General features: G+C 37.9%; 1 protein-coding gene across 11 annotated transcripts in view; it reads left to right on the top strand.

Moving 5' to 3' along the window:
• Window positions 1–20,127, top strand: part of LOC137655707 (signal peptide, CUB and EGF-like domain-containing protein 1) — a 348,295-nt gene that overhangs the window by 311,808 nt on the left and 16,360 nt on the right. For 10 of the 11 annotated variants that reach the window (XM_068389764.1, XM_068389755.1, XM_068389720.1 and 7 more), the window contains 5 exons: window positions 14,133–14,312; window positions 14,488–14,655; window positions 15,244–15,408; window positions 15,597–15,791; window positions 16,153–16,305. In XM_068389764.1, the coding sequence (XP_068245865.1) occupies window positions 14,133–14,312; window positions 14,488–14,655; window positions 15,244–15,408; window positions 15,597–15,791; window positions 16,153–16,305 (861 nt within the window). The remainder of the gene's footprint in view (window positions 1–14,132; window positions 14,313–14,487; window positions 14,656–15,243; window positions 15,409–15,596; window positions 15,792–16,152; window positions 16,306–20,127) is intronic. The other variant, XM_068389774.1, reaches the window with a different exon arrangement.

Here is a 20,127-nt window from a genome sequence, read left to right as displayed (position 1 = left end):
GCGAGAGAAAATATTAAGCTGTGTAGCCAAGTATTAAATCAGGGTGAAGAATTGAAGGTTATAAAAGAAAAGTTCCCAGTCTAGATATGTACCAAACTGATTTGGAATTAGAGATGGGACAGTCCTGGGACTGTTATACTGGGTGTTAAGAATACGAATGGGAAGGAAGAGAAGGAATTGGAGCAGTATTGAAATAGACGATTATTTGTTGGCAAATCATGGTTTCAGTAGAAATTGAACAGGGAGGGAATTTGATCTAGATTTTTAATTAGAAATAAGTAGGTGGACTGTCAAGTCTGTGGATTCAATGGTAAAAATAGCTGAGAAAAAATTTCTGGTAGATGGTTTTCATTAGAGGAAAAGATTTTGGAGAGAGAAGTGTTTCTTACAATTAAGAGAAGAATTAAAATGGTAGTTGATAAAGAAGAGAGGGTAATAAATAAGGAAGGGGTGAAATAAAAATGTACTAAGATCAAAGGTGAGCAAGAAGGTGGAGCTGGTATGGGATTGAATTGTGCATTGGCCAGGATACCCTGCTGGTTTAAGAGCCTAGAGGGGAGGTGCAACAGAAAATTATGATGCAAGCAGAAAAGGAGAGGATTTTAAGTTTCAAGGGGAAAAGAATGAACCTCCTTTTACCCAGAGAATAGAAGAAAAAGATTTCAAAATATGGTAGAAAATTCAATGAAAACAAGTTGAAAGTCTTATATTTTATAGAAGTTAATAAATTAGTAAGGAAAGAAAACAAGATAAAAAGGGTAAAGGATTATTAAAATAACAGATGGAAATGTAGAAATTTTAACAAGATATACATACCGGTAGTTTTACTGCTGATAATGTGAAGAATGTCATCAAAAGTTGAAAATTGTTTTGGAATGGTAACATTCGTTGATATCTTTGGGATACTCTATATTGTTGGTTTAGTTTATTTGAGTGATTGACCAGAGTTGTAAAGTATTGAATACGGTATATGAATTATTTAATCATAGCAATATTTAGGTTACTGTACCTGGAAATGTGTATAAAGAGGTATCGATACAAGGGTGAAACCATTGAAGGTCAAAGTCAGATTAGGTTGTACATATTAGGCTTTAGCTATTAAGTGTGTGTATATAAAACTTAAGCAAGAAAAGAGATTGGTTTGTTTATATAATTAGTACAGCAATAATCTTATTATCGTTGACTCTCAGAAAGCAGGTAAGAGAGTTAAAACATATGTAATTGGGTAAATGTTCAGATGTATTGGAATACAGTATTAGACATATCAGAAGTCTTTGCAATGAACTTAGAATTTATGTAGGTATATAATTAGATCTCATATTTTACAACCTAATACAGATATCAATACTAGATATTTTAATAAATAAATTTACTTATGAATCATGTGCTATTCATTTTAGAAGTAAGAGCTCAATTACAGCATTATGAAAAAAATTTAATAAGATTCAGTTGTATTGTGAGACCCTTTGTTCCCGTAGGTAAGAGAAGCCAAAATAAAGATTGGACGAGTATTCCACTTTTTCCCTCTCCTGTTATCAATTTTATTTATTGTATTCAATCTCAATGTCACAATTGTTGTGTTACTGCATTTAATTGTGCTTGTGTTTTCATCAGTTTTGTAGTTTGTGCTCAATTCTTTTTGTTAGGAATATTAGAGGGATGTCTCCAAAGTTTGTTCAAGCTAGATTTGTGAAAAATACAAAGTTGATAAGCTTTTACCAACAAAATTGGATCTGCATTCAAAATACATCCCTTGTAGAGGACTTGCATGCCCTTTCTTCAGTCGTTATTCTGCATGCACTTTAGTAACTTATCAGAGATGCATCGATCTGATTATTTGAGTTTGGCTTAAACAAGAGCTCTGAATAGGGAAGCTAATTGTAAAAAGAGAAAGGAGTCGTTCTTTATGGCCAGGGTTGTTTTTTTGGGCATATGCTCTTAATGCTGCATCTCCCCTCACCCTTCAAGATACGTCTTTCCCCTTGGGACAAGTTAGAAGTTGGTAGTTCAGGTATTCAAGGTGTAGATGATTCTGGTTGGTTATATGTTTAAAAATGTTTTGAATAAGAAACAAGAATAAGTCCAGTTCGGTCTTAAACCAATCAGTTCTTAGAATTAGATCTTCAAGAAACTCTATTTTGCAGATGCATCAGTTGGGTGATGTGTACCTGAATGATCTAATTAAAAAAAATATACTACATCTACTCAGTCTAAAGTTTCCACTGTAATGTCTTCCACTTTTACTGTCTTCTATTCTAAATTTATTAAAGAAATTCGAACTAGAGTTGAGAGGGGTTTAAAAAAGGCTATAGATAAATCTTTAACTTTAGGTTATACTTTGGCTATTATTCTTCTTTAAACAGAGACTGTGCATATCATGCAGGTGCTTTTACATCACTAAAAATAGATTCTGATATTGAGTCATTCCGTAGTTTGTGTATTGAACTATGTTAACAGTCTTCTTTTTAGATGATGGATAGCTTGTCACCCTGGATTTGGTTTTTCTAATGCTGAAAATAAATTAACTGAGATCTTGAAATATTTAAATTATTTAGATCATGCTCTGTCCAATTCCTCTTTAAAGGAAGAAATCAATTTGCTCCTATTGAACAGACGAACAAAAATATTTCAGATACTCGGAAACGTCTGATGATGTTGGCACCTATTTTTGGGTCTTACTTTGATAAAGACATTTTGTGTAAAATTATTGATGTTATTAATTTAGGGAGGCAAGGTGATTTAGATTTTAGATTTTATTATGCACTGTTTCAACCTTCTACTTGATGTGCATCTCTTGGTCCTTCTATTTCTTCTAATGAGAATTTTCTTGGCTCCTAACTAGGGGCTGATATAAGTCTAGAGGCCCTAGTGGATTTTTTCATCAGAAAAAAATACATGGTTCCATCAAAGAAAGCCTGCTTTTTCTAACAAAACAAGAAAGCTTAACAAATCTTCTAAGTGACAACCATAGTTTTTTTTGCAGGTATGGCTAGATAGTCTCAGTTCCACCATATTTAGATTTGACTTCTACCTAGTCATTTAGTGTATCAATGTTAAGAGAGGGTTATCAGTTGCTTTTCCAGTTCAAGCCCCATTGTCCATCAAACCAAAATATTTTATTTTTCTTCATACATATGCAAGCTAGAAAAGATGAAAATTTGCCAAGAAGAAATATTTACCTTTATCAAAAGGAGCCACAGAAGAAGTTCAAGTTTTAGTCTTCATTGTTTTACAGTACATCCCCTACTTGGGTAATAGGTTGGCCGGGACACCAGCCACCCATTGAGATACTACTGCTAGAGAGTTATCAGGTCCTTTGTCTGTCCAGATAGTACTATATTGGATCCCTTTCTCTGATTACGGCTCATTTTCACTTTGCCTACACATACACCAAATAGTCTGGCCTATTCTTTCAACATTCTCCTCTGTCCTCATACACCTGACAACACTGAGATTGCCAAAAAATTCTTCTTTGCTCAAAGGGTTAACTACTGCAATGTAATTGTTCAGTGACTACTTTCCTCTTGGTAAGGATAGAAGAGACTCTTTAGCTATGGTAAGCAGCTCTTCTAGGAGGAGGAGACTCCAAAATCAAACCATTGTTTTCTGGTCTTATGTAGTGCCATAGCCTCAGCACCATGGTCTTTCACTGTCTTGGATTAGAGTTCTCTTGTGTGGGGGGTACACTTGGGCATGCTGTTCTATCTTATTTCTCTTCCTCTTGTTTTTATTTTTTGGAGTTTTTATAGTTTATATGTGAAGGATCTAATTTAAATGTTGTTACTGTTCTTGAAATATTTTTATTTAAATTATATATTCTTCTCTTGTAGTTTATTTCCTTGTTTCCTTTAACACTGGGCTATTTTTCCCTGTTGTAGCCCTTGGGCTTATAGCATCTTGCCTTTCCAACTAGGGTTATAGCCTACCTTGTAATAATAATAATAATAATAATAATAATAATAATAATAATAATGATGATACAAACAAGATGAACTTAACAATGGGCTCTTAATTAGAAAACTTCGTAAATCCAACATGATTAATAAAGGCATCCCACTCATGACCCTCTCCATTACTTTTGGACAGATGGTCATGCTAACACTACTGAGCTAGCCTACATATGTATTAAGAATTCCCACAACTATTTCTACATAATAAATTTTCTTTTAAATAAGTTAAAACTTTGTATCACACACACAAGTTCTTATATTTGAAAGTTTTCAAGTTGAATGGTCATATGAAGGAGACTTAGAGTATAACTGCCAGTTTCTGGTTCTCAAAGCTTTATTAGGTTAATGTCAAGTTTATATATATATATATATATATATATATATATATATATATATATATATATATATATATATATATATATATATATATTAGCTCACCAAATTTATAGTTCTCACAAGATTCTCACTGGAAAGTAATTTTACTGTTTAAGCTGTACAATATTTTGAAAGGGAGATTGGATGTTCTCCATCAACCTGTCAGATTCTTATTTTTATGTCCCTCTTCCCATAGAATCACAAAAGTATCTCCAGATTATGTTTTAGGACGAGATTTATTCATTTAATTGCCTGTGTTTAGGTTTAAGCATGGCTCTTCAAGTCTTTGCAAAATTGATGACTCCTATTGGGATGTGCTACATCTTCCAAGAATAGACAATTTGGCGATTCTAAACAAATCTTGAAACCTGTTGTGGAGGCAGGGGATTGTTATTATTTTCAAGAAGTCTTTAATTCAAGCTCGATCAATTGTCTATGTGAGAATGATAATAACCTTAGTTCCTTGTTTTGGGGTTTTCCTTAAAAAAAGAGATCCCAAATGTTCAAAACATCATAAGTAGTCAGCCACCAAGTAGATGAATTTTCCAGGAATGATAATGCCTCTAGATAAATTCTTTCCTCATGTTTAACTAAGGATGAGGCTTTTTCCATTTCATCTCAACCAGTTTTGGGCTATACAACAAAGGAACCAAAATTAGCTTTTATTCTATATACTCAGAATCATTCAATTTTGATTCCATACATTCAGAATCAATTGGACTTTCTTAATCAGTGAGATGTCCACCATTGTGTATTTCAAAGAGGGAGTCTCATGTTAAAGATTCCAGACATTTTAGTGTTATATGATCCAGCCGTAACAGGCTGGGAATCTTTGTTGGAGATTCATGATCTGCCAGGGACTTGATCATATGTAAAGTTACTGATTTACATAAACTTACAATTACTAGCAGTGTGTAAAGCCCTGGTACTTTCAGAGGACTTACAAAGAAAAGGGGATAATGTCCATTCAGACAACAACATACCTTCAATATTCATAGAGTAACAAGAAGGTCAAGAATTCTTTTTCTTCATTTTCGGGAACTTTTATATTGGACAGAAGCCAGGGAAGTTTATCTTCTTCCACATTTCATTCCAAGGAATAAGATTTTTTTGGCAGGTCAATTAAATAGAAGGGAACATTATCGTTACCTACAGAGTGGTCTCTATTTCCACAAATGTGCCTGGATATTTGGGTAATATTGGGAAGATCGGTGATGAGAATTTTTTTCTACTTTGGTCAAGAAGATCCTCAGGCTTGAGCGGTAGATCTCATGCTTCGGTAATGGTCAAATCTAGAGACTTGAAGTTTTCAATATTAAACTTACCCGATAATCATGTAGCTGTCAACTCCGTTGCCCGACAGAATTCTATGGAGGGATACGCCAGCTATCACAATACTAGAAGGGGGTGTACTTACCAGCGCCACCTGTGGCCAGGTACTCAAGTACTTCTTGTTGACACCTCCTCAATTATTCCTCTGTCGTGCTTCCGGCAAGACGTTCTGGGATACGCTTATGTTCTTGGAGTATTTTCACGACTTTGGTGAAGTATTTCTCTTTGATTTCGGCTGTCGCTTTACTGGAAACTTCTATATTAGCTTAGTTAGCTTTTGGAATTAATTTGATTAATTATGGTGACGAAGAGAGTATGAACTCTCTTTCACCTTTCAATGGCCGACCCTTCCCTTAGACGGAAGTGTTGGTGTCTAAGAGAGTATAGACTCTCTTTCTTTATTTTGCTTAACAAAAGTTATAGATTTATTTTATATCTCTCCGCCTCTTATAGGCCTCTTCGATTAACTTCCTTTTATTATAAACTTATTAAAATTAATTTTTATATTTGTTTATATTCGACCTTCCTAATAGTAGGCGGTCTTTTCTTGGTACCGAAGTTAATTAACATTGAGCCCGTCATTTCGGTTTTACCTGTTAACATATTATGCTTTTTTTTATGTCTTTGAAAGAATTTCTTTGATAGTCTAGTACTGTTTTCAAAGTTGAACTAACGTTTTGTTTTGTCTCTGCAGTTGTTGACGTTCAGAACGTTCAACTTGCACTCTATCGTTACGATAGAGAAAGTATTTTCACGGTTTCACGTTGCAGTAAGAGTAACCGTGTCTAGCGTTTTGTTCATTCTTTCTTAACTTAATGGTTTTGATCCTAATAAAGGAACTTTTCATTTTGGGAAATATTTCAGTTTTTTCCTTTAACAATAATATGTTTTAACGATATATATGATTGGGCTCTTCTCCCAGGTTCTAAGTCAAGAGAGAGAGAGAGAGAGAGAGATAGAGACGGAGGGAGAAAGAGGAGGATAAACGTTTCATTCAAGCCTGCCAGGCGTACGAGTAACGTTGTTATCGTTTTTGCTCTTCTCCCTAGTCTCTTTAGGGGAAGAAGGTAAACGTTTCTAGAGTGATCTAGTGTTTAGTCTCTTTCCAGCCACTGAATTATTTATCTTTCATTAGATTTTTCTGTTACATTGTAATTCTGTTTTCGCAATTACTAACTTTTGAGAAAGGATAGAATTGCGTGTTTCAGGTACAAACCACTTAAAGTTTCGAGTTCAGTGAAATAAGTGCAAACAGAAAATCAAAGTGATAAGTGATTAGCGCAAAGTGTGTCAGTGTTGTGCGTGAGGGTACTTCTGTGCGCGCCAGTCGTCCTCCCAGTCCGGGACCTCTTGCAAGCTCCCAAGCCCAGGGGAGAAGCAATGTCGAAGGGCATAAGGGTTCAGCAGGCCTTGATCGGCGCACAGAAGTATCCTCGGTGGTTGTGGGCGTGTCTTACCGAGACCGTCACTCCCACCCGCAGACGATTGAGCCCTTATTTTGCTCGTCTGCAGAAGAAATTTAGGGGAGAAAACGCTGGTCTCAGGTCTCAAGACCTCTTAAACGTAAAGTCCAGACCTATGCCAGACGTACGAAGTTAGAGTTCAACAACCCGGATGCAGTCATTGGGTTAGCTCTGACTCTCCTCAGTCATCAGTTGAATGCACTCCGCCTAAGAGGAGTAAGGTTCTGCCGCAACAGATCTCTGCTGTTAAGGCTTTACCTCAGCAGACCTTAGTGTCTGCCGACCCCAAGTTTACTCTACTGCAGTCCATGCAGTCACAACTTTCGGTCTTGATGCGTGAGTGTCGGGCTGAGAGTGTTGCGCCTCCGCCTCCGCCTACACTCCCTCCGCCTGCGCTCGCTCCGCCTGCGCTCGCTCCGCCTGATCGCAGTACCACCTGCCAGGCGTACGATGTTGAGCCACGTTCTGAGTTTGCTGTTCCCAGTGGTGTTCAGCCTCCGCCTTCTTTAAGGCAACCTTTACAATGGGATCAGGAGGATTATACCTCTCTTCCTCCGCCTCCACTTGCTGCTCCACCAGTGATGCAACACTCGGTTGAGGTACAACAACCTCTCCCGTCCTTGAGTCAGTCTCCTCAGCTCTCGCTGCAGCGAGCTCAACCCTCCACAAGGCAAGCACCACTACACCTTAGCCTTGCGCCTCAGGAGCCTCAGCTTGCGAGACATTTACCTTGTTCTGCGCAGCCTCTACCTCATCGCGCTCCGCTCACACCACAGGAACAGGAACTTGCTACTCCGCTTCCGCCAACCGCTCAGCAAGCGCAACCCTTGGGTTCAGCCACTCATGCCAGGAGTCAGCCTCCTCCACCCATGCGCCTACCTTCTGCTACTTCCTTTGATCAGCCTTTGTAGACTGAGCCTCAGGTGTTCCCTCAACAGAGTCTTGAAGAGGAAACCACAACTATTGTTGTTCCAGCTCGTTCTGACTCTGCTGTTCAGCATACCTTACCTCCATTTTCAAACCTTATGATAATGGAGGTTATTTGTATTACTTATAAAAATATATTTGTATTCCTTGCAATATATTTTTAACAATATCGCAGAATATGGCAAAAAATATGAATCATGAGTTATGAATGTAAGGTAAATATTATGTTGATATTTAAACCCCATGCAAGCATGCTTAAAGCACTCTAGCACTGGTCATGGAATTTCTGAGAAATGTTAAACGCCATGCACACGCTCTGCTTACCTTACAGCATGCTCTACATACAGCATGCTCTGCATACTACATGCTCTGCATACAGCATGCTCTGCATTCAGCATGCTCTGCATACAACATGCTCTACATACAGCATGCTCTGCATACAGCATGCTCTGCATACAACATGCTCTGCATACAGCATGCTCTGCATTCAGCATGCTCTGCATACAACATGCTCTGCATACAGCATGCTCTGCATTCAGCATGCTCTGCATACAACATGCTCTACATACAGCATGCTCTGCATACAGCATACTCTGCATACAACATGCTCTGCATACCTTACCGCATGCTTCTCAGTCACACATCTTTGGTTGTTGCCAACTCACTAGACTGTCAAGCAGTTTCATAACGTTGCCTTCTAGTCTGCTGCTTTTGCACCAGTGAACCCTCACTGAGAGAACTTAGCTTTTCTAGGATATGGTCCCTGTAGATGAGAAAGTTCTTTTCTCCCTCCTTCTGATATTCCCTTGAGGACTCTGTCATTTGGAGGGAGCCTTTAGCTGCATAGCCTCTTATGGACTTTTATTTAAGCATAACATGCTTCCAGGGAAGGTAATGGTTCCACTTCAGTCGCTAATCCCGTCTGTTACCACACCTGCTCCCATAGACCTTGAGCTGTGTTGCAAGACATGCAGTCCAAGCTTAGTCCTTGTTAGAGGATTTTTTGTTTACGGAGTCAATGTGTCACGGGGAAGACGTTCAACAACCAACAGAAGTGACTTGTTGTGACGCAGTGCGGCAACCTCAGCAACCCGATAAGGAGTTGTCTGTACGACCCAGACAGTCTAGACAGATTCGGGTTGTCACTGTACTTCCTCGCTTGCCCATGATTGACAGTTCACAGACTGTGCAGCAGTACCATGATCTTGTGTCCGGCTCCGTCAGACGACTGGCTTTTAAGAGCTCCCACAAGTCGTCGCTGTCTGGAGATTTTCAAATGGACTATGGATCTGACCAAGGAACTGGGCCTCCTGGTCAATTTTGAGGAGTCTCAGCTCGTTCCATCCCAGACCATTGTCTCCTTGGGTATGGATCTTCAGAGTCGAGCTTTTCGGACTTTTCCGTCGGCCCCAAGGATCTTCCAAGCCCTAGAATGCATCCAGAGCATGCTGAGAAGGAACCGATGCTCAGTCAGGTAGTGGATGAGTCTAACAGGGACACTTTCATCGCTGGCCCTGTTCATCGTGTTAGGGAGACTCCACCTCCCCCCCCTTCAGTATCATCTAGCTGCTCACTGGATAAAGGACATGACGCTAGATACGGTCTCAGTTCCTGTTTCCGAAGAGAGGAGGTCTTCTCTCGCGTGGTGTAAGAACAGCTTTCTTCTCAAGGAAGTCTACCTTTGGCTGTTCAGAAACACGACCGCCGTCTCCTCTCGGACGCATCAGACACGGGCTGGGGTGCGACTTTGGACGGACAAGAATGCTCGGGAACATGGAATCAGGAGCAAAGGACACTTCACATCAATTGCAAGGAGTTGTTGGCGGTTATTCTGGCCTTGATAAACTTCAAGTCCCTCCAGCTTAACAAAGTGGTGGAGGTGGACTCTGACAACACCACAGCCCTGGCTTACATCTTCAAGCAGGGAGGGACTCTTTCGTGGAAGTTGTTCTAGATCGCAAGGGACCTACTCATCTGGTCTAAAGATCGAAAGCTAACTGGTAACGAGGTTCATTCAGGGCGGTATGAATGTCATGGCAGATCACCTCAGACGGAAGGGTCAGGTCATCCCCACAGAGTGGACCCTTCTCAAGAATGTTTGCAACAGACTTTGGGCCCTGTGGGGTCAGCCAACCATAGATCTGTTCACTACCTCGATAACCTAGAGACTCCTGTTGTATTGTTCTCCGATTCCAGACCCAGCAGCAGTTCACGTGGATGCTTTTCTGCTGGATTGGTTCCATCTCGACCTGTATGCATTCCCGCCGTTCAAGATTGTCAACAGGGTACTTCAGAAGTTCTCCTCTCACAAAGGGACACGGCTGACGTTGGTTGGCTCCGCTCTGGTCCGCGAGAGAATGGTTCTTAGAGGTACTGCAATGGCTGGTCGACATTCCCAGGACTCTTCCTCTAGGAGTGAACCTTCTAAGTCTACCTCACGTAAAGAAGGTACACCCAATCCTCCACGCTCTTCGTCTGACTGCCTTCAGACTTTCGAAAGACTCTCAAGAGCTAGGGGCTTTTCGAAGGAGGCAGCCAGAGCGATTGCCAAAGCAAGGAGAACATCCACTCTCAGAATCTATCAGTCTCAAGGGGAAGTCTTCCGTAGCTGGTACAAGACCAATGCAGTTTCCTCAACCAGTACCACTGTAACCCAGATTGCTGACTTCCTGTTATATCTAAGGAAAGTAAGATCCCTTTCAGCTCCTACGATCAAGGGTTACAGAAGTATGTTGGCAGCGGTTTTCCGCCACAGAGGCTTGGATCTTTCCACCAACAAAGATCTACAGGACCTCCCTAGGTCTTTTGAGACCTCAAAGGAACGTCGGTTGTCCACTCCAGGCTGGAATCTAGACGTGGTCCTAAGGTTCCTTATGTCATCAAGATTTGAACCTCTCCAATCAGCCTCTTTTTAGGACCTCACATTAAAAACTCTTTTCCTCGTGTGCTTGACAACAGCTAAAAGAGTAAGTGAGATCCACGCCTTCAGCAGGATCATTGTTTTCACATCTGAAACGGCTACATGTTCCTTGCAGCTCGGTTTTTGCTAAACGAGCTTCCTTCACGTCCTTGGCCTAAGTCGTTCGAGATCCCAAGCCTGTCCAACTTGGTGGGGAATGATCTGAAGAGAGTACTTTGCCCAGTTAGAGCTCTTAGGTACTATCTAAAAAGGTCTTAACCTTTACAAGGACAATCAGAAGCCTTATAGTGTGCTATCAAGAAACCTTCTTTTCCAAGTTCTAAGAACTCAGTTTCTTACTATTCAGGCTTCTGATTAGAGAAACACATTCTCATCTGAAGGAAGAAGACCTTGCTTTGCTGAAGGTAAGGACACATGAAGTGGGAGCTGTGGCTACTTCAGTGGCCTTCAAACAGAACCATTCTCTGCAGAGTGTTATGGATGCAACCTATTGGAGAAGCAAGTCAGTGTTCGCATCATTCTATCTCAAAGATGTCCAGTCTCTTTACGAGTACTGCTACACCCTGGGACCATTCGTAGCAACGAATGCAGTAGTAGGCGAGGGCTCAGCCACTACATTCCCATAATCCCATAACCTTTTAACCTTTCTCTTGAATACTTTTTATGGGTTGTACGGTCGGCTAAGAAGCCTTCCACATCCTTGTTGATTTGGCGGGTGGTCAATTCTTTCTTGAGAAGCGCCGAGGTTAAAGGTTGTGATGAGGTCCTTTAGTATGGGTTGCAGCCCTGTATACTTTAGCACCTTTGAGTTGATTCAGCCTCCCAAGAGGAACGCTGCGCTCAGTAAGGAAGACGATCTTATTAAAGGCAGAGTAACGGTTCAAGTCGACTTCCTTACCAGGTACTTATTATTTCATTGTTATTGTGGATAACTGATTATATGAAATACGGGATACTTAGCTATCCTTTAGTCTTGTACACTGGTTTTTCACCCACCCCCCTGGGTGTGAATCAGCTACATGATTATCGGGTAAGTTTAATATTGAAAAATGTTATTTTTATTAGTAAAATAAATTTTTGAATATACTTACCCGATAATCATGATTTAATCGACCCTCCCTTCCTCCCCATAGAGAACCAGTGGACCGAGGAATAATTGAGGAGGTGTCAACAAGAAGTACTTGAGTACCTGGCCACAGGTGGCGCTGGTAAGTACACCCCCTTCTAGTATTGTGATAGCTGGCGTATCCCTCCATAGAATTCTGTCGGGCAACGGAGTTGACAGCTACATGATTATCGGGTAAGTATATTCAAAATTTATTTTACTAATAAAAATAACATGTTTCTTATTTTTCCCATGATTCATCATCAACAAATTTTGAGAATCAAAAATGTGTCTCTTCTAGCAAGCTAACTGTTTTTTTTTTTTTTTTTTTATCAAACAGGACAGATCTGTTCCAACAGCCATATTGCTATTTAATACAACAAAACAACCCACTCATACTGCCTTTAACCATAGGGAGACTCCACTTTCTCCTGAGAAGCAGGGGTTACAAAATTATGTAGATTATCTATTGTAACAGCAGGGTCTCCTATCAATAGGCTTTACCAACATCAATAGCATACTTATTTTTTTAGGATTTATATATGGAAAAATTACAGCAACAAAGAATAGTTTAGATATTAGAGTCATGAAATTCTTTAGGTATGAGAAATATTTCTCTGTTTTATCTATTAAAGACTATTGGTTGATGTTGACTTAGGTTTTCTAACATATTGGTTTAGACTTGGGGGTTAATATTGGGAAATTTAATATTTATTGAGAAACCACCAGTGCATAACCCAATTAGATGAAGTTGGTTTGTTGTTTTGAGTTTTTAAAAGGGTCTCAAATTGAACATTTGGAAGAGCTTGAAGTACTTTGAAGCATGTTTTTTCTAAAACCACCCACGTGTTCGCTGCTACTTTCTATATGGTGGCGATATGCATCCAACATTTTATGTTGCTTTATTTGGTTTTAACTTTACCCAAAGAGATCAGTAGGTTACAGGATATCTTAGCTCTTGTAGGATTCTCTTCTAAGGGTACCTTACTTTCATTGTAACCATACCTTGGGGCCAAAATTATTTTTAGAATATAGAAGTTACCTTGTTTATATCATTTTGCCCCTCAAAGAGGATGTTTGCTGTGACAATGTAGAAAATTTGCCATACCCAGTTAGTGTTTTGAAACTGTATTTGAGGAACTCTAAACAAATAAGAGGATTAGTTAGAAATATTTTTTGTCGTGTACATATACCTGCCTTATCTCTTTTTAAGAAAGTTATATCGTTCAAAAAGAATCTTATTGTAGACACTCACAGTTAATCAGGTAAAGTGTATTTACTTAATTTAAAAGAAAAGCTGATGGTATTAGAGATGTAGCAACCTCTCTTAACTTAAGAAAAAAAATTATCCTTGTACAGTTTAATTTTGATTGGTGTTCTGACCTTGGATTATTAATGGCAGTAGGGATATTATAAAAATAATTTGATTTATTTGGCTATAACTTAAGTTCTAATTTGACTTATTTTTTTAATTTGACTGTTTGTAGGTATAAGAAAGTGAGTTTTTTGTGTTATTTTTGGGGAAGGGTATAGTACTGTAATTTTGGGCTCTACTTCCTTATTCTAAGAAATTAGTTTTACTACAGTACTTTGGAATATGTTAAGGTGGTTGTAAGTCACATTTCCTCTTTTACTAGCAATTATACAGTTATATATTTATTTTACCAAAAGGATTATATTGGACAGGATTTAAATGTAAGAGGTGAGATTTACTTGCAAGTGTTTTTAAGATATCCAGTCTGCCTAAACACTTACAATAACTAAGTTCTATATCTCAATGCACATGTGAACTTTGATTATATGGAATTAATATGGTGGTAGGCATGAGAGGACATTGTATACTTAGAAAATCTTTATGCCAGCTCCTACTGCCCACTGGAGCAATAGGTGTTACATATAATATGATAAAATTGCAATTTTTATGATAGCCAATCTTTGAAGGAATAGCATATATTTGAATACCAGATAACTATTTGAATAATTAATTTTAGTTTAATAACTATACTATGTTGGTATTTTCAGGTAGGATTCTTCAACCATAATGTCTTATTTTTTTATAGTTGCCTGTAGCATGGGGTCTTATCATGACACGCAAAAAGATGTTTGTGTTGCGTGCTCTCCAGGCACCTACCAACCATTAGAGGGTCAAGTTCATTGCATACCCTGTCTACATAACCCAGGTTCAGCTGTATCTAAACCCTTCATGAAGCAAGGAGCAACCAATATCTCAGAATGCTCAGGTACTCTTTCTCTCTTTCATTTGCTGAAGATTTTTTTAAATGATTGCTTTAAAATTAAATGTAGTTTTTATGGAGATTTTCTTAGTAGCAGTTGTAATGGATATTTTCTTGATAAGAGCTGTAACCATGACATCCTATTTATAAGCAAATAATAAGAAATATTTTGGATTAACAGATACATGTCCAGCTGGTCATTGGAGCCCTGATGGGTTTAGTCCCTGCCAGTCTTGTACTCCTGGAACTTATCAGGTGTACAGTGGCCGAGTGAAGTGTCAAGCTTGTCCTGAAGGTCACAGTTACTCGCCTTCTGGTGCCACCTCTTTTTTGCAGTGCTTCAGATTTGGTAAGCAGTTGTCAATGAGGAGGAGGACGAGGAAGTCTCTCTCTCTCTCTCTCTCTCTCTCTCTCTCTCTCTCTCTCTCTCTCTCTCTCTCTCTCTCTCTCTCTTTGATTTTCCTTAGTCACATACATTTTCAGAAGTCCTTCTGAGATTTTTAATATTTCATGATTTGATCAGTGTAGGGAAGTTGAGAAAAGTACAGTAATGCTAGTAAACTTGGATGTTGTCACATTTTTTGTACCTATTGAATCGTATATATAAGCCATGTTGAAGTGAAACATACTACTTTGAACAATAGCGATTATCTTGAGGGGTTAACTGTGTTTTTATTTGCCCATTCTGTTTGGTGTTTTCCTTTGATAAATACTGTAGTAAAAATAACTTTGGATGCATTTTCTCTTAAAGAAGTTGATTCAGAAATGCTGGAAAGTTTCTAAGAGGTTATCAGTATTAAAATACTGTTTAATTTAAAATGGGTCTAGATACAAGTTGCTAATCTTGTGGAAATGTTAATGGAGTGACAGTTCAATCACTAACTTCTGGTATGTTTGTCATATGCTTAATTCTCTTGTGTAACATTTTTCTTTTCAGATGAAGTATGTGATAAAGGTGAATATTTTCTTTCTCAAGAAAGCCGTTGTGTGAAGTGCAATGCTGGATTTTACCAACCTGAGGTCGGCTCTTCTTCTTGCATTCAATGTCCAGGAAACTCAACAACTGATTTTTCTGGGTCAATATCCAAAGAACAATGCAAAAGTAATTATCCAATGTTACTCTTTCTCTCCATTTAAACACTTTAGCAATCCATAGACTTGTAAATGAAGCCCTTGTAACATTTGCAGTCGTACGTATCCTGGAAACCAACTAAAGCATTCACTTCAAGTCAAATACTACTTCTTTATAATTGTATTGTTTTGTCTTTCACATTCTTGCTCTTTTTGTAGGACTTGAGTGTGGTGGTGTAGTAAGGGAATTGGGTGGAGTGTTTGAGAGTCCTAACTACCCAGGAGAATACCCAAATAATGCTAAATGTACCTGGGTAGTAAAGCCAAGCAAAGGACGTCGGGTATTGGTTGTGGTTCCTGAAATCCATCTTAGTCCTGACCAATGTGGAGACTACCTCGTCCTCAGAAAGTCAAGTGAGTGTTGAATTCTTGAAATGTTATTTTTTTATGTTTTAAATATTGCATATATAGTGCAGTATAGTAAGTATTTGTAAATTTTTCAGTGATCAGTAATTTAGAAATTTTTTGTATGTGTAAAATCTATAGTCTTGATGCACATGGAACTGTAAGACATACATGATAATTTTCATTTTGATACAGTTAAATTATATCATTCTAGAAATACCTTTGACTGCCAGTTAGATGCTTCTTTGAATATTATTGTAAATATTAAAATTTTGCAATACAGTACAGTAAAAAAAGTTTAGTTTGATTATAAGATATACATCCACAGCCACTTAAAAAAAAGAGTAATTTAATTTCATATTTTCTGAAGAGTCACCATATAGCACAGTTACCTTCGAGACTTGTACTAGTGTTGATCGCCCCATGGTGTTCACATCTAGATCACGTCGACTATGGGTCCACTTCAGGAGTGACCATAATGGTACTGCCAAGGGATTCAGGATTCAGTTCGTCACTTATAATGGTGTGTATCATAATGTATTATATGAAAAGTATGGGTCAATAAGCTTTGATATTATTATATAGAACAACTTTATTAATACTGTATTATATCGTAGAGGTCATATATATGGATCAGCAAACTTTATTGAAAGAAATTCTTGTTAGATTTATATAATAGAATAGTGAACCAGTTGCCTCTACAGTTTGAAATAAACTGGAGAAATAAGCATGTGACTAATTGGCTAGATTATAATAGAGCTTTGAATAGGCTATACTTTTAACCATCCCTTTACAGTATTATCAAAAGTCCTGTTTAGATCAGCTGAAAGTATTGCATACAAAAAAGCACCCCTACAAATATAATACAGTAGACATGCATGACAGAATACCATAAACCTAATAAAATACAATGAAATACAAGATATGTGCTGAAAAGTCACATATTTTTTAAAGTATAGTAATTTACTATGTGTTCCAGTTTCCCTTTTAAAGAACCCTCAGTATTTGTATGCTTTATGCATTTATGTGGTAGCTTATAATCAGAAAAGACAGAAAAAAGAAATATTCTGGGAGTTAAGGCCAGATTTGGCTTGCCCTTCTTTTCAATTCTCTTACTTACTGCCAAGAGTCGATATCTTGTTAAAAGAACTCACTTACTTCCTGGTTGCCTTACAGTCAACTTGTGTTTTTCTTTGTTATACATAACCTCTATTTTGAGAGTTTTATGACTTTGCATGATGCTTCAGTTTGTGTCACTGATCAGTATGTTATTGGTTGGTTGGTTTCATTTATCAGATCTCATTAAAATCCTTGCATTTTGTTTTGATTGTCAATGGCAAGCATGTAATATTGCTGATAAATGAGAGGAATGAAAAGGTCTTTCTTCTGGTAATATGCTTATTTTCATAAAGCATATGGTTAGGATAGGAACAGAAAATAGAGCTAATTGGTGCCTTAGATGATCAAGTGTCAGCCTATGTTTCCTCACCCAAGATCCCTCATGTTTCTACTCCTGCCCCCTTTTAAAGTCTCTCTCTCTAGTTGCCAGTGAGGTTCAATCCTTTTTGCAGTGTCAAATTGATGGTTTAAGGAAAGTTGTCTGTGATTTAGCTGTCCTGTTTCAGTCATTTTTGCCTAAAACATTTTTCCACCAACTGCATATTGAGGCTGCACCAAGCTTAAATTAAGTTTCCTGTTTTCCATGCATTTGAAAACACTAGGAAGCCTACTTTGCTAAGCAGAGGCTTCAAATTTGTTCCTATTGGCTGAAACAATATGGAGAGATATACTGTCTGTCACAGATGTGGCGTTCAATAGACATGTGAATTGAGTATGAAGAAAAAGTATCCCTTATGGGTTATTTGCCCTCTAAAGGGTTCATGAAGGATTTTAAAATGTTGTTGACCTTAACCATGACCATCATGCTTGAAACAACTGCTTTTATGATTGTTTGTAATGCACAAACTCATCTTGAAGGGAAAATATTTTGATAGTTATATACCTATGCAGGAACCATGATGGTACTTTCAGCATTTTTATGTCGTAATGCACTTGGAGAAGGTTGGAAGCTGGTGAGTGATATAGTGTATGTTTTTTATATATCCTTACCTAGTAGTCACATAGCTATATCTGTATTGATGAAAACAACCATCCAAAACGGTTGGTAGCCCCCATGCATATCCACCCGCAAAAAGTAAACAATAGTGCATCGTTTATGTCTTGCTTTCTGATCCCAAAGAAACCCCTGGAAGACGAGTTTTATCTCAGAGGCAGTACTGTATTTATCATCTGAAATCCTTCAGTAGGTGAGTATGCAGGCTTAAAAAGTAGCCATCATATTTTTGGAGTATCAATATATAACTAGATTAGGAGGTTAACCCAATCAATCCCAAGTTTACATAAATGTTGGATTTAGCTATGTGACTAAGAGGTAAGAATATAAAAAAATAAGAAATTTTCATATTAAAATATTTTATGTTTTTTTACTTACCCAGTAGTTACATAAAAGCCAATCAATCTCCCTACTGATGTTGAGGCAGATAGAAAGTGAGATAAAAATACCATACCATTTTTTACCTGTAATAGACAGATATGCAAGAGGTTGCTATCTTGTTTGGGTGTTTGTTTTGAGTTTTCATTTACTGACTCCAAACCCCTAGTTTGATAGATATAGCTATATGACTACTGGGCAAGTATAAAAAGTGCAGTTTATTATGAAATTTCTTATATTGGTTCACCATTATTTTCAAAATTTTTGTAGTATTTAAATTGCAATCTTTGTTGTATGTGTGAAACTTTGATATACTGAACTGTTGCTGACCAGGTCTGGTTGCATCAATATTTTTCCTTCAGTGTTCTCTGTACAATTAGTTTATATTCCAAGATGCTGACTTTGCTATTATTATAAATCTGAAGAGCTTTATTTGTTTATAAACAAGTTTTAAAAAGCAAGACCTGCAATAGATTCATAAAGGCAAAACAAAACTAAAGTTCAAAATTATGAATTGAAGTTTACTGAAAACAAAAATTTTGGTATTTTGTGGTAAAAACATGTCTGTCAAAAATAAATTACTGTACAGATGCATAAATTACTTTTTCATTGTAACAATCTGTAATAAATTGGCTTGACTTTAATACATTTTTTTATTTCAATATATGCTACTATATAGTTAGATCTGAAAAAGGTTTAGTCATGATATCCAGTAAAAGATATTTGAATAACTAATCAGAATCAATTTCTTCCTCCATGAGAGAAATGAGATGTCTTAAGTTGTGCAGTCCTGGGTTTTGTTTTGTAAGCTATTCCCAGAAATGCCTCATTTGACCTGTACAGGCACACAAAGTTTGTCTCTTGTTTCCATTAGGATCAAAATAACTAACAAGAAGACCTAAGTAAATCATATTAAGCATTTTAGAGAATATTTTACTGAACAAGATTGTTCAAGATTGGTCTTACCTCTCTATCCCAATTTTGAAGAAAAAATTTTTAGGTTTTAATATTTCTTATAGGGAATATTAAGAAAATACAGTGGAACCTCTACATACGATTGTCCCAACATACGAATTTTCCAACATACGAAGTAAAATGCGACCAAATTTCTGTCTCAACATACGGAGTGTTGCTCCAACATACAACGTAAACAATACGCTTACCCGTGAAATTTTCTCGAAAGCGTGCAGCGTAGTTTGTTGTTGACGCCGCTAGACGGCAGCACATCGGAGGGACGCCAATCGAGCGTCACCTTGATCAGTCCTCTCATCGCGTGCGCATCGTGTGGTTGTCCTCTATTCGCTCAGTTTTAACAGTTTTTTATCTTGCCTTTTCACGTGTTGTTTTCTGTGTTCTGTAATCATGGGTCCTAAAAAGCTTAGTTTCGGTTCAGGAAGTAGTAGCAGTGGTGAGAAAAAGAGGAAGTCTATGCTTTCATTAGAATTAAAGCAGGAAATCATAGAAAAGCATGAGCGAGGTGTACGTGTTAGCGATCTGGCTAAACAATATGGCCGGAATATGTCAACGATCTCGACGATCATAAAACAGAAGTCAGCCATTAAATCAGTGAAACCTTCGAAGGGGATCACGATTATTTCTAAACGTCGTAGCCCTACCCTTGAAGAGATGGAAGGACTTTTGTTAATATGGATCAAAGACAAGGAGATTGTTTGCGATACAATCATGGAAACGATCATTTGTGAGAAGGCCAGCGCTATCTACAGTGACTTGAAGGTGGCGCGCTCTCGGGGTGATGCGGGGGAGAGTTCAGCCGATCGTACGACGGAGGAATTCAAGGCGTCTCAAGGTTGGTTCGAGAAATTTAGGAAACGGACCAGGATTCATTCAGTTGTT

This window comes from Palaemon carinicauda, chromosome 1, assembly GCF_036898095.1.
Source record: "Palaemon carinicauda isolate YSFRI2023 chromosome 1, ASM3689809v2, whole genome shotgun sequence".
Taxonomy (NCBI): domain Eukaryota; kingdom Metazoa; phylum Arthropoda; class Malacostraca; order Decapoda; family Palaemonidae; genus Palaemon; species Palaemon carinicauda.
Note: the sequence above shows the minus strand (reverse complement) of the source record. Positions and strands in the feature narration are given on the sequence as shown.